Below are 14,932 nucleotides of genomic sequence, written 5' to 3' on the forward strand. Positions count from 1 at the left end.
GATTCAAGGTACATTGTTAAACAATAATGTATTTTTGATGTGATTTATTGATTACAAAGTAATTTGGAAAATTCTGAGGTCACAACAATATGTTCACATATGCAAATACTTTCAATATTTTGTAACCCTTACAACTTGTTACTTAGATTATACCATTTTTATTATTTAAAATGGACAACTGACAAATACCCAGCTATACGGTCAAGTTAAATGAAAACAGAAATATGTTGCTGTTTAATGTGAGAAAACTTGGAAAATGTGTTAGCCTTAATATGAAATCAGGTTAGGCAAAAACACAGGGACCGTTGTTAAACTTGAAAGGGTTCAGAAAGATTTACAAGGATGTTGCTGGGAATGAAGGATTTGAGTTAAAGGGAGGGGCTGAAAAGATGGGAGTTTTTTTTCACTGGAGTCAGAGGCAGAGGGTGACCTTACAAATGTTAAGAAAATCATGAGTGGAAGGGAAAGTAGCCAAGGTCTTTTCCCCATGAGAGGGGAGTTCAGAACTAGAGGTCTAATGTGAGAGGGAAAAGATTTAAAAGAGATCTGAGGGGCAACCTTTTCACGCAGGGTGTATGAAATGAGCTGGCAGAGGGGATGCTGGAGATGGGTACATCTACAATAGTTAAAAGGCATCTGGATGGGTATAGGAAAGACTTTGAGAGATATGGGCCGGGTGCTGGCAAATGGGACTAGATTAATTTAGACTATCTAGGTGGCATGGATGAGTTGGACTGAAGGGACTATCTCTGTGCTGTATAACTCTAGGACTCAAGTGTGAGGAAATAATTTTTGCATTTGGCATAGATACTGTGATGGATGAGTTTTCCATTACTTTTAAAACCTATTCTAACCTACCAGCTTGTAAAATCCACCTGCTCTTTTCATTTTAGCCAAAATCAGTCAATAATTATGATTGGATGGCTCTGCAAATTTAAAATTCATGCCCTCCAAGTAGAAAAAGCATTTAAGGTCTAACCGTATGTAGTTTTTTTTTAATTGAACGGAAGCTAAGCACTACTTTGACATGTTTAATTGTACTGAGACCGTCATATCTCGGTTGTTAATATTCCAGACTTTAAAGTATTTAATTTACAGAGAGACGAGCATTAAAGAAAACAAATTCTCCGTGACATATTTGCATTGTAGCCCGACTATCTAATGCCTTCAACAAATTCTGTGTCCTCAATGTAATATTAAATAGGGAGTATTAACGACCAAATGATAGTGTACTTTCAAAGGTGTTTTTGTTCCTCAATATCTATGAAGATGTTATAGAGACATTGAGATGTACAGCACAGAAACAGACCGCTCGGTCCAACTTATCCATGCTGACCAGATATCCTAAATTAATCCAGTCCCATTTGCTAGCGCTTGGCCCATATCCCTCTAAACCCTTCATATTCATATATCCCTAGATGCCTTTGAAATGTTGTAATTGTACCAGCCTCTACCACTTCCTTAAAGTAAAAAGTGAGGTCTGCAGATGCTGGAGATCAGAGCTGAAAATGTGTTGCTGGTTAAAGCACAGCAGGTCAGGCAGCATCCAAGGAATAGGAAATTCGACGTTTCGGGCCAGAGCCCTTCATCAGGAATGAGGAGAGGGTGCCAGGCAGGCTAAGATAAAAGGTAGGGAGGAGGGACTTGGGGGAGGGGCGATGGAGATGTGATAGGTGGAAGGAGGTCAAGGTGAGGGTGATAGGCCGGAGTGGGGTGAGGGCGGAGAGGTCAGGAAGAGGATTGCAGGTTAGGAGGGCGGTGCTGAGTTCAAGGGAATTGACTGAGACAAGGTGGGAGGAGGGGAAATGAGGAAACTGGAGAAATCTGAGTTCATCCCTTGTGGTTGGAGGGTTCCCAGGCAGAAGATGAGGCACTCTTCTTCCAACCGTAGTGTTGTTATGTTCTGGCGATGGAGGAGTCCAAGGACCTGCATGTCTTCGGTGGAGTGGGAGGGAGAGTTAAAGTGTTGAGCCACGGGGTGGTTGGGTTAGTTGGTCCGGGCGTCCCAGAGGTGTTCCCTGAAGCGTTCTGCAAGTAGGCGGCCCGTCTCCCCAATATAGAGGAGGCCACATCGGGTGCAGCGGATGCAATAGATGATGTGTGTGGAGGTGCAGGTGAATTTGTGGCGGATATGGAAGGATCCCTTGGGGCCTTGGAGAGAAGTAAGGGAGGAGGTGTGGGCGCAAGTTTTGCATTTCCTGCGGTTGCAGGGGAAGGTACCGGGAGCGGAGGCTGGGTTGGTGGGGGGTGTGGACCTGACGAGGGAGTCGCGAAGGGAGTGGTCTTTGCGGAACGCTGATAGGGGAGGGGAGGGAAATATATCCCTGGTGGTGGGGTCCGTTTGGAGTTGGCGGAAATGACGGCGGATGATACGCTGTATATGGAGGTTGGTGGGGTGGTAGGTGAGAACCAGTGGGGTTCTGTCTAGGTGGCGGTTGGAGGGGCGGGGCTCAAGGGCGGAGGAGCGGGAAGTGGAAGAGATGCGGTGGAGGGCATCGTCGATCACGTCTGGGGGGAATCTGCGGTCCTTGAAGAAGGAGGCCAACTGGGCTGTCCGGTATTGGAACTGGTCCTCCTGGGAGCAGATGCGGCGGAGACGAAGGAATTGGGAATATGGGATGGAGTTTTTACAGGGGGCAGGGTGGGAGGAGGTGTAGTCCAGGTGGCTGTGGGAGTCAGTCGGTTTATAGTAGATGTCCGTGTTGAGTCGGTCGCCCGAGATAGAAATGGAAAAGTCTAGGAAGGGGAGGGAGGAGTCTGAGGCAGTCCAGGTGAATTTGAGGTTGGGATGGAAGGTGTTGGTAAAGTTGATGAACTGTTCGACCCCGACAAACAACCGCTTCCACGATCGCCAGGAAGATCGCCGACGGATTCGCGACCCCTGCGGCTACCGGGAATGACAACGGCTCTTTCGTCGCCACAACCATTTCCGCCCCTTCGGTTGCTGTCGCCGCAGCCACTTCCGCCCCCACTGCCATTACTAACCTGCACGGCCGCAACGCCTCAGGTGTCTCCGCCCCCACGCCGACTTTCGTCATCACGCATAACCGCGCCCTCACGCCGACTTGCGCCACTACGCGCAACCCCGCCCCCACGCTCACTTCCATCACCACACGTAACCCGCCCCCACGACGAATTTCGTCACAACGCGTGACCCCGCCCCCACGCTTAACCCCACCCCCACACCAAGCTTCGTCACCACGTCTAACCCCGCCCCTACGCCGATCTCTGCCCCCGCCCCTAACCCCGCCCCCACTCCCAGCTCCAGTCCCACACCAGGTCCTAGCTCCCAACCTTGCCGGATCTTCACCATCCCTCCAGACCTCCCCCTCTCTGAGGATGAAAGATCAGTCCTCAGCAGAGGTCTCACCTTCATTCCCCTACGCCCTCGGATCAATGAGTTCAACACGCGGCGAGATATTGAACAATTCTTCCGTCGCCTTCGCCTCCGTGCCTACTTTTACAACCAAGACTCCCGACCACCCTCTGACGACCCCTTCTCCCGCCTCCAACACACCCCATCCACCTGGACACCCCGTGCTGGCCTCTTACCCGCCCTCGATCTATTTATAGCCAACCGCGACATTAACCAACTCGACCTGTCCACCCCTCTTACCCACTCCAACTTCTCACCCTCAGAACGTGCAGCACTCCACTCCCTCCGCTCCAACCCCAACCTCACCATCAAACCGGCAGACAAGGGAGGCGCGGTAGTAGTTTGACGCACCGACCTTTATACTGCTGAGGCCAAACGCCAGCTCGCGGATGCCTCCTCCTATTGCCCCCTTGACCATGACCCCACCTCCCACCACCAAACCATCATCTCCCAGACCATCCATAACCTCATGATAGTCGGGCTACAATGCAAATATGTCACGGAGAATTTGTTTTCTTTAATGCTCGTCTCTCTGTAAATTAAATACTTTAAAGTCTGGAATATTAACAACCGAGCTATGACGGTCTCAGTACAATTAAACATGTCAAAGTAGTGCTTAGCTTCCATTCAATTAAAAAAAAGACTACATACGGTTAGACCTTAAATGCTTTTTCTACTTGGAGGGCATGAATTTTAAATTTGCAGAGCCATCCAATCATAATTATTGACTGATTTTGGCTAAAATGAAAAGAGCAGGTGGATTTTACAGGCTGTTGAATATCTTTCCTATGGTAGGGACACCAGTCATAACTGGCAAAGAGATATGGTTGTATTAGACAGTATAGGCTATCCTTTATCTCTAACAACCTGATTTCTTGACTTGTGTGTAATGGACACAAAAAATAGTTTTGGGATCAGTTCTGTCAGGCTGTCAGATATCAGACAACTGAAGTAATTATTGAGATTTACTCTATGACAGATTCAGTTCACATTGAGGTTATAACACAAGGTCATTAGGGATGCTATGTGTTTTTCATTGAAAAATAATTTCGTTCTTATTCTTAGCTTTAATACATCAGTTTGTGTGACCCTCTGCTGGAATACAAATTAGAAGCTTCTGAGTGCTATCACCTGAACATGGCTATGTTAATAGACATATGAAGTGTGATTTTATTCAACTTAAGCATAATTGCTGAAACAAAAGTGCTCAGTTTGTTTTGTAATAACACCAATTTTGTTTATTTCAAGCCTGTGACTGTCATGTCAATGGATCCGTTGCTGAGCTCTGTGACAAGCAGACTGGACAGTGCCAGTGTAAACACAATGTTGTAGGAAGACAGTGTGATCATTGTTTGGTACGTATTGCTTCTAGAAATGCAAACACTTCAGCAGAAAATGTATTCGACATCTCTTATAACTACAATTCTGTCTCCAGAGAGTAACTTAAAAGGTATGTTTTCCTTTGAGGATAGAATTAAAGTAACAGAAAGAAAATTCACAGCTGTCCTTGGCATATTAGTAACAGATTTGACAAAAAACAATCTGATAATCTGTCAGAATCCAAATATGCTGGGTAACAGCAGTGCCAGAGGGTTTTCCATGAAACAGATTTTACATTTCCAAAATCCATGATATTGAGAGGGTGTGAGTTCCTACACTGTTCCAACACCATCTGCATCATGAATTGATGACTAACTCTTTGAAAGGAAAAAGACATCTTGACTTTGTGAATGATGAAACTAAAACCCACATTTAGATGATATCCAATGAGCAGGTCAGTTTCTTTTTCCCCAGTTTATAGTCTCACATCTCCTGCTGGCCCCACAGATTTCTTTTCATGACTTTCAGACCGGCTAGTTACAAAGCACTCACAGTAATCCCATCTAACTCTGCATATTCTAGCCAAGTCACCAGAGAATGATGGCAATGGGATCCTAGTTTAAGTAGCAGGATCATGTCCACTGTTGTGGACTAGTTATAGCTTGATTGAAATTATTTTTCATGTAGTTTAAATCAAATGCAATTAATCGTTAAAATTACTAGTAAAATAACAATTCAGTTTGATAGCACATTAAGCATTTATGTGGTAACATTATGCAAGGGAATTTTGAAATTTCTTTAACTGTTCAACATAGCAATAGTTCCATACAACTGACAAATTCATATATATTTCCAGTTACCTTGCAATACTTAAATTATGTAGTGTAGGAATCTTCTGATTGTATCAAATAATTGAGTTCAAATCAAATGAAGAACCAGGCCAACTTTACATTGGTACCTTCTGTTATTTTTGTTTCTGCCTATAATCCCATGTCCTGTTTTCCCTGCAGTAGACCATGCAGACTGTGTTGGCTCTGCTGAATGTCGAAATATTGTCAAGCCTCATTTAAGCACTGTAGTTTTAATTTGTGATTAAGCAGAAATGTATCAGTGTTAAAACTGCAATGATATTATGCAATGATTAATAAATTATACTGACCTGTGTTATAATTCTCAGCAATGCTCCAATTTATACTCAACTGTAGTACATCATGCATTTAAATATTTTCTGTACGATAGCATTTAATCAGAACTGTACCGTAAAGTAGAAGCTTTTTGACTCGTCAAATCTGAAATGATGAGTCTGAATCGACACTGGTCCCACTATCCAGCATTTGACCCAGAGCTTTGAATGTTATGACACTTAAGTTTTCATCCATGTACTTTTTAAAGGCTGTGAGGTCACCTGCCTCTACTACCATCCCAGCAATGTATTCCAGCTACTCATCATCCTCTGTGTGAAAAAAAAACTTATCTCAAATCCCCTGTAAACCTCACCGTTCACATTAAAAGTGTTTCCCCTTTGTCATTGACTCTTCAACTCAGTGGAATAGTTGTTTCTATCCATCCTATCCCTGCTCTTCATAATCTTATACAGGTCCACCATTAACCTTCTCAACTCAAAAGAAAACAAACCCTGAGCTAATCTGACCTCTCTTCAAAGCTAAATCCAGGCAACATTCTGGTAAATCTGCTCTGCACCTCCTCCAGTGCAATCACATTTTTCCTATAGTGTGCTCACCAGAACTGCACACAGTACTCCAGTTGTGACCTAACCAAAGTTTTATACAACTCCCAACATTTCATTGACGGGTTATGAGCAAATTTATATAAATCTGTAAATCAATCAATGTGTTTGTTGCTATTTAATATTAGAATATCTTTTGATTTTGATAAGTTGAATTGATGTTTTTCTATGTTCTTTCATTTTCGCAATTGGTAAATCAATATTTTAAAGTTTCTTGGGGAAGCCTTAAGTTAGGAGTTAAACATTTGGAAAAGACAGTCCTGTAAATTAAAATATTTTTCAAAGGTATTTTATGTCAATAATTTCCTGATAGCTGGTAATGAATTTAAAATTGGAATGACAGGCGTTTGAATAAATTTTGACTTGGAAAAATAATTAGTGTTTTCAAGTGTAAATTGTCACAAAAGTTCAGTGAATTAAATACGACTAAGGTAATTATGCTTGAAGGGAGCTCATTCAATCTGAGGAAAACAACATTGTAATCTCAATGGCTTACATTCTCCTTGAACGTTGCTGCCCATCAGGAACATGGGATCACCATTTTAATGTGTATTATATTAGTTAGTGGGCAATACTTGTCTACAAGATTACACCTAAAATTTGGACTGTTCTGAATTGTAGAGTTCTTTTTTTCTTTTTGTCGGTCCAAACATCGCAAGTTTCCAAAATGGCCCATCTACCTACATATATACATCCGTATGTTGCCTACTTCCATGAGGTCCAGACTTATAGCTTTATAACAATTATTTGTCCCTTATTTTCCTACATTCATAGAAAGTTGGAAGTTCTCAGTTTTTTTGCCAATAAAGTTAAAATGAGGCGTTCACCAGAGGAAACATCACTATCTCACTCTCGGTACCCCTTGCTGTATAAGGGCAAAAGAGTTTGAAAGGGTTGATGCTGAGGCCTACCTTAATCAGCACCTATTATGATGAAGTCATATGGACTTGTTGAAAGAACAGACTAAAATTTCACAATCCAAATTCTGTAACAATGTCAATACACCAATGAATTGTGTCTTGTTTAAGGCTAGAAAATCTTCTCATTAGACTATCAAGAGGTTTTCCTGTACACTACTAACCAAGCAAACCAAGGTCAAGTGAACTGGCCAAGCTAAATTGCCCATAATGTTAGGTACATTAGTCAGAGGGAAATTGGTCTGAGTAGGTTACTCCTTCGAGGGTTAGTGTGGAGTTGTTGGGCCGAAAGGCCTGTTTCCACACAGTAGGGAATTTAATCTAATCAAACCCTGTAAGTCCCTAGCCTGGTGGGATGGTGACAGTAAATCTACCATTTCAGAGCAGCATACCCAGGAGACTAGAAGGTTGTTGGTTCTTACACCCTAATCAACAATGGGTTGCAGTATATTTCCAATATTACAACAGTGGCAATATTTCATTAACTATAAAGTGCAAACAGATGTCCTGCGGTTGTGTACAGAGCTATAGAAATGGAAGGTCTTTCTTTAATCTGTGGAACTAAAACAAATGAAAAGAAAATTGAAAGAAATCAATCAATGCTGAGGTTTTACTATAGTTCTGTGGGTTTTGAATAACTTGAAATCTGTTCAAAGTGCCATCCAATTCCGCTTATTCTGTTATTATGAGAGCTTATCAAGTCTTTGCTCATCTTACAGTAGTTTGGGTCAGAGTTGAAAATTATTTAGAAATTCTTGGAAAAACGCAACAGGTCTGGCGGAATCTGTGGAGAGAAAGCAGAGTTTACTTTTGGATCCAGTGACCTTTCTTCAGAACTTCAGCAGAAACATTAATTCTGCTTTCTCTCCACAGATGCTGGCAGACCTGCTGTTTTCCCAGCAATTTCTGTTGTTGCTTCTGACTTGCATGATCCACAGATTGTTGAAGGTTTTATTTTGAAATTATTCATGTTTGTTTGGTCACTTGCTTATGCTTTCGTCTTGTGGTTTTCTTTTATGTATTGTTCTATGGGCTTTAAAGCCCAACTGCTGGTGGGACCATGAAAAGAAGGTTTGCATGCCATGTCTGTGCAGTCCTATCGGTTCCATGTCACTCCGGTGTGATCAAACAGGGACCTGTATCTGTAAGCCAGGTTTCTTGGGGAAGCACTGTGCTCTCAACAGACAGCTCTATGAACAACAGTACGATGAGGGTTCAGAGGTGGCAAAACCAATTCAAATCCAACGTCGACGATGGTGGGAAACTGGCATTGGTGGCTGTCCACGGGGGGCATACAAGCCTGCCACAGCCTCTACCAGAGGGGTAAAAGTGCATGATGCCTGTGTGCTGTGTCTGCCTTCAGATTTGCAGTGTGGATTAAGAAAAAGAATTGCATTTCTTTTTTTTTGAGAGATGTGATATTTTGAAATATAGATGCAATTGCATGTTTTTACAGAGCAATATAATTTGAAAATTTTGAATCTGCATTTGAATCCAACTTAAATAGATGAAGTGAATATTTTCTGTCCTTTACTGGCAACAGTGTAGTCTATTAAGCAAATTGAGACAGCTGAGCCTAACTTCTATTGGGCAAGACACCAAGCATAAAACCGTCCAGACGTAAACAGAAAGTTGTAGTACTTGCAGTACGTGGTAGGCTACTATGTAGATGGAAAATGTTGCTATTATGCTGTAAGGCATTTTTAGGGTTCCGTGCAGTTCCATGATTAGGAAGTTGAGCCTTATTCTAGAACTATATTCTATACTAGTACAAAAACTGATCAGCATATGCTTGATGCTGACTCGCTGCAAAAGTTAAACTGTTCCTGACTCTTCTAAACACAACAGATCACATAAAGTAGACATTTAGTGAAACTTTTGGATGATTTGCCTTCAAAATATATTGCATTGTGTTCAGTAAATTTAAAGTCAATGTTTAATATGAAATGATGAATGGAAATTGCCTAGCTAAATTGTGTTCCATAATTTCAATAATTTTTCAGTTACTTCCTATTTATTGTTAGCAATATTTCAGACTGAGCGCCTGAATAAAAAGAAAGCGATTGTAAGTGGTCACTGAAATTTGTTTTGACAATATCATTACCAATGTCATTGGACACTGAAAGCTCAGGTGGAAAATAGTAGTACTAAATTAAGACAATAGATTTCAGCAAAAGAATAAAGAACAAATACAGTCATTAGTAAAATAAATTGTTCTTAGGAAAAGTCGAAGAAATTCCAATTAAAATTATATTCAAAAAGAACACAATTCTGGTAGCTGTGAGAGTACATTCAAAACCTTGGGAGCGAAAAGAGCCAGGGCATAATAAGTGAAACATGATACCCAATCAAAAAAAAGACAGCTGATGTGCACAGGGCTTTGCTGAGCAGAGATCGGACCATTTCTGCCTCTAGGTCACATTCTTCCACAACAGGATTGATTTCCAGTGCCCCCTGCTGGCTATAAACAGGGTAACAATGACCTGAAAAATGATGTTTGTTCACGAGACATCATACTTATTAATGTATTCCAATTGCCACCATCTTGGGTATGATCCTTAAAGTGACCAATGGAGACCCTTCAAAAAATATCTCTGGTGGGATCAGAAAGAGCTGAATAAATACCCATTTCTAGGATCACCTCATGCTGTTCAGTGGAAGAAAGTGAGGATTGCAGATGCTGGAGATCAGCGTCAAAAACTGTGGTGCTGGAAAAAAACAGCCGGTCAGACAGCTTCCAAGGAGCAGGACAGTCGCCGTTTCGAGCATGAGCTCTTCATCAGGAATGAGCTCTTCTCATTCCTGACGAATAGCTTATGTTCGAAACTTTGTCCTGCGCCTCAGATACTGCCTGACCGGCTGTGCTTTTCCAGCACCCCACTTTTTAACTCATACTCTTCGGTGCTGACCAGACACCCAGTCTTGGAACCCAGCTTATATCTTGCTTGGCCAAGTCTAACAAACCAACAAGCATGTTATCCAGTTTCCACCATATCTCACAGGCAATAGTATCCAGGCCTCAAAATGTCTCAGTGTTAATGCCAAAAAGGTGGTGAATTTGTTCAACTTACCTAGTCTGTGCCTTAAAGTAGAATTATGCTTAACAATTATAACACTAGCTAAAACTTAAGCGATCAACTTTTCTTCACACTGATTATAAGGCAACACATGAGTTTAGAAGTGCTTCACTGACCACAAACCACTTTGCGACTGTTCGTGCTTAGCATCACCAGAGGGAATATGAGCTAAGCTCTACAGTATATATGTATTTTATAATCAAACTTTTGCTGACATGAAAACATTGTCACAGAAATGATTCTAAAACTGAAAATAATTTATAACAACAATGAGAGAATCTAATTTTGAACTTAGATGGTATTATGATCGCCAAATCCTCAACTAGATAAATCCCTGCAGGGTTACCACTGACCAGAAATTGAAGTAGACCAGCCATATAAATACTGTGGTCACAAGAGCAGGTCAAAAACTGGGATTCCATATGGAATTATTCAACTCGCATCTCCCCATTGCCTTGTGCACCTACAAAGCATATAACAGGAATATGGTGGGATGCTGTCTGCTTGTTTGGATGGGTGCGGCTCCAACAACACTGAAAAAGCTTGACACCATCTATGACAAAGCAGCTCACTTGATTGGCATCATATCCACCAATGCCATGATTGATTACCTCCACCACTGGTGCACAGTGGCAGTATTGGGTGCCATTTACAAAGTGCACTGTAATAACTCACCAAGGCTTAATTGATAACACCTTCCAATACCATAACCTCGACTAACCTGGAAGGATAAGGGCAGCAGATGCATGGGAACACAACAGCCTGCAATTTCCCCTCCAAGTCACACATTATTGTGAAAAATATTGCCACTTCTTTAGGGCAATCAGCCAAATTCTCTTCTTAACAGCACAATGGGTGCTCCTCGATCCAAGTATCAGTTCAGGAAGGCAGTTCAGCACCACTTTCTGCAGGGTGATTGAAAATGGACAATTAGTGTTGGATTCCTATGATTCCAAACAAAAAAATCTGTTATTCAGAGCATTTCTTTTTACACTTTGCTCCATTAGGATTGAGTAGCCAAGTTTCTGATGCAGAATTTCATGCTTGTAACGATAAAAGAACCACTTAAAATATTATTTCCTCAGTAAAAGTGATGCTTAGAGCCATATTTTTTTCCCCAATTCCCTGTCTTGTGTTATTCCATAAAAAGGTGCATAAACTTTAAATGTATTTTCATTTGCATCATTTGTGCAATTTTTCTTTTGCTCAGAATCACTACTGATAAAAATGTGAATACTTAAAGGTTTTTGCTGAATGCATGCTTGAAAAGTAGTAGTTTTGCATGGTGTGAATTGCATTAGTTTGTAGTACTCAGGTCAATCCTGACACACAGTTGAAAATTAATTGACTGAAATGGCAATCAAATTACGACATTTTATTTATTAATTGATACATTAGGTTAAAATTGAGAAGGCTTTGCAGTTACTAATAGGGATAATTCAGCTATGATGAGAACATATATGTAGTACAATACATACTCCAAAATTTACTTTACTTTTCCCCTAAAGTGTGCAAATATAACATTTTTAATGTATCAAATGCGCCGTATTTATTTCCAGACTATTACATTACAAGTACATTATTTCCATTAATTTCTAATCATCCTTTGCTCTGGGCCTACTTCATCTCACCATTAAATGTTTTGTGTAAAGTATAAACCCAACATTCCATTCAAACAGTGATTGCTCAATTTGATGATTGGGGAATTAACAGAACTCAAAGGGTGCCATTCAAGAACTCAAAGGGGGAAGCTTCAAGGTGGTGAGGGGAGGTAGTGGGGCTATGTAAAATCAACTACCATGGCAGCAGTCTTAGACCCATCACCTCCTGCCTCCCTGAGATGGTGTTTTACTTGCGAATGGAGGTGGATCTGACACCCTCTTCGTGGGCTGCTTTGGACTCATCCTATGTCCAACTGAAGGCCTCTCCTACCCAAAACTCTCAATAATCTTGACCTCACATCCCTCAATACATCTTTCAGTTTAACCCTGGAAAGGACTCCAAGTTAACATCTCATCCAGTTCCGTTGATAGAGCCATTCTGATTGGCTTCTTCCAGATTGAACTGGAAATATTGCACTGAACCAGTTAATGTCCCAATGCCTCTTAAACTGCTGCAGGATAACCTGCCAAGTATAGGCTTGCTCCCTCAGTTTTCTAACTGGATTCTAGGCTACCACATCTCCAACCATTTCCAGGTAAATAACCAAGCTTTTTTTTGTGACCTGTGGGTGTTGCTGGCTAAGGCAGCATTTTCAGGGAAGAGGAATGTTTTAGGTATTTCCTCAGAGCGTCTGTGAAGAGGTCAGACATCCCTTGTTAACCCATTGGCATTCCATCCTTGATTTTCTCCATCCGTAATTGTACCAAAGTCAGAAAGTGTTTCCGTCTCCTCCAGCTTACCTCCCAGACTAACAGCTACCACCAACATTGTCCATCCCTACTCCACTCTTATCTGGATTAAGTACTGCTCCATCTGTATTATGTTATGGTATATGTATCCATATATATATGTATGTATATCTTCTAACGGTAAACCATGCTTTGATTCTTTGTGACATGAAAATTTGAATGAAGCATTATGATTGAAATCGTGCAAGGATTGTATGAGAACAAAAATATTGCAGTGAAAGTGGAGTTGAGATTGATAGGGTAATGGAGAAGGCATTTGGTATGCTTACCTTTGTTAGTCAGTGTATTGAGTACAGGAGTAGGGAGGTCATGTTGCAGATGTGCAAGACATGAGTGAGGCCACCTTTGGAATACTTCTGCAATTCTGGTCTCCCTGCTATAGAAAAGATGTTGTGAAACTTGAAAGGGTTCAGAAAATATTTACAAGGATGTTGCCAAGGTCGGACAGTTTGAATAACAGGGAGAAGTTGAATAGACTTGGGCTATATTCACTGGACTGTTGGAGGCTGAGGGACGATCTTATAGAGGTTTTATGAAACTGTGAGGAGCATGGATAGGGTAAATAAACGAGTTCTTTTCTCCATGGTGGGAAATCCAAAACTGGACAGAATACGTTTAAGGTGAGAAAGGAAAGATTTGAAAGGGACCTAAGGGACGATTTTTCCACGCAGAGGTTGTATATGGAATGAGCTGCCAGAGGAAGTGGTGGAGGCTGGGACAATTACAACATTTAAAAGGCATCTGGATGGGTATATAAACAAGGAAGGGTTTAGAGGGATATGGGCCAAATGCTGGCAAATGGCACTAAATATATGCAGGATTTCTAGTCTTCATGGACGGGTTGGACTGAAGGGTCTAACCATGACTCTAACCATTTATCACGTTTAACAAAAAAATAGTCAGGGGTTACAGACATGGTGAGCAATATTTGAACTTTTAATAACCTCACCCAGTGATTACATAATAGGATTTTGAGCCTGTAAATGAATATAGTGGAATAATTCAATTGTTCCCTTTCAGCTGTTCCTTTTTGTCAGGAAAAAGTATATCATTCCCATTGTCTTATGTAAAAAAAATAGCATTTGGTACCATATTATTGTCAGCTGTGGTTCAGTGGGTCACACTCTGGGTTTAACTCCCACTCTGGGGCTTGTGGTTAACAATGAAGGATGACGTTCCTGTGTTGTACTGAAGCATCACTTGAAGGCACTATTTTTCAGTTGCATTGCTCATTTGAGGCCCCTCTCTGTGCTCATATGGCTGAAAGAGATCTTGTGGTATTATTTGAGCACACAGGAGGAGGGGAATTAAATTGGTGTTCTGATCAATACTTATCCCTCAATCAGTCACACACACTGGATTATCTGGTCAGTATCACCTTCCTATTTGTGGGAATATGTTGAACACAAATCAGTTGCTACATTTCCCAAATTGCAACAGTGACGATAAGGCACTTTGAGACTTCCAGTCATCATGAAAAACGTTATTTAAATACAAGTCTTTTTGTATGTCATGCACTGCTGTGCCAAAATTTTCTATAATAAAGCAAACAGAAAAAGCAGATAATTGTGAAGCAAGGAAAAGTCTCTCAGCAATTAAAGATACCATACATAGGAACCAGAAATGTATAACTTCAGATTAAATCATTCTTTAAGAAATGATAAAGAATATTTGACCTGAATAGCAATTAAACTTTGACTTAATTTAATATTTAGTTCAAAATAATTAAACTTGATTGGGTTATTCAAAGTTTGTGAGAAGATTTGTAGCTCAGGTGCTCATTGTTGTGGTTCTGTTCGCCAAGCTGGGAATTTGTGTTGCAAACGTTTCGTCCACTGTCTAGGTGGCATCCTCAGTGCTTGGGACCCTCCTGTGAAGCGCTTCTGTGATCTTTCCTCCTGCATTTGTAGTGGTTTAACCACTATAAATGCTGGAGGAAACATCACAGGAGCGCTTCACAGGAGGCTCCTAAGCACTGACGATGTCACCTAGACAGGGGACGAAACGTCTGCAACACAAATTCCCAGCTTGATTAGGTTGTAGCATAGTCATCGTCTTCAGTAGCAGAATAATACATTTCTCCA

The 14,932-nt window shown here is 41.2% G+C and overlaps 1 protein-coding gene across 4 annotated transcripts in view; it reads left to right on the forward strand.

The window, feature by feature from the left end:
• The window catches only part of lama2 (laminin, alpha 2), a 393,314-nt gene that overhangs the window by 232,090 nt on the left and 146,292 nt on the right, over window positions 1-14,932 (forward strand). For 2 of the 4 annotated variants that reach the window (XM_060851112.1, XM_060851122.1), the window contains exons 20-21: window positions 4,625-4,731; window positions 8,402-8,683. In XM_060851112.1, the coding sequence (XP_060707095.1) occupies window positions 4,625-4,731; window positions 8,402-8,683 (389 nt within the window). The remainder of the gene's footprint in view (window positions 1-4,624; window positions 4,732-8,401; window positions 8,684-14,932) is intronic. The other 2 variants (XM_060851132.1, XM_060851139.1) reach the window with 1 other exon arrangement.

The sequence above is a fragment of the Hemiscyllium ocellatum genome, chromosome 3 (assembly GCF_020745735.1).
Source record: "Hemiscyllium ocellatum isolate sHemOce1 chromosome 3, sHemOce1.pat.X.cur, whole genome shotgun sequence".
NCBI classification, from domain to species: Eukaryota; Metazoa; Chordata; class Chondrichthyes; order Orectolobiformes; family Hemiscylliidae; genus Hemiscyllium; species Hemiscyllium ocellatum.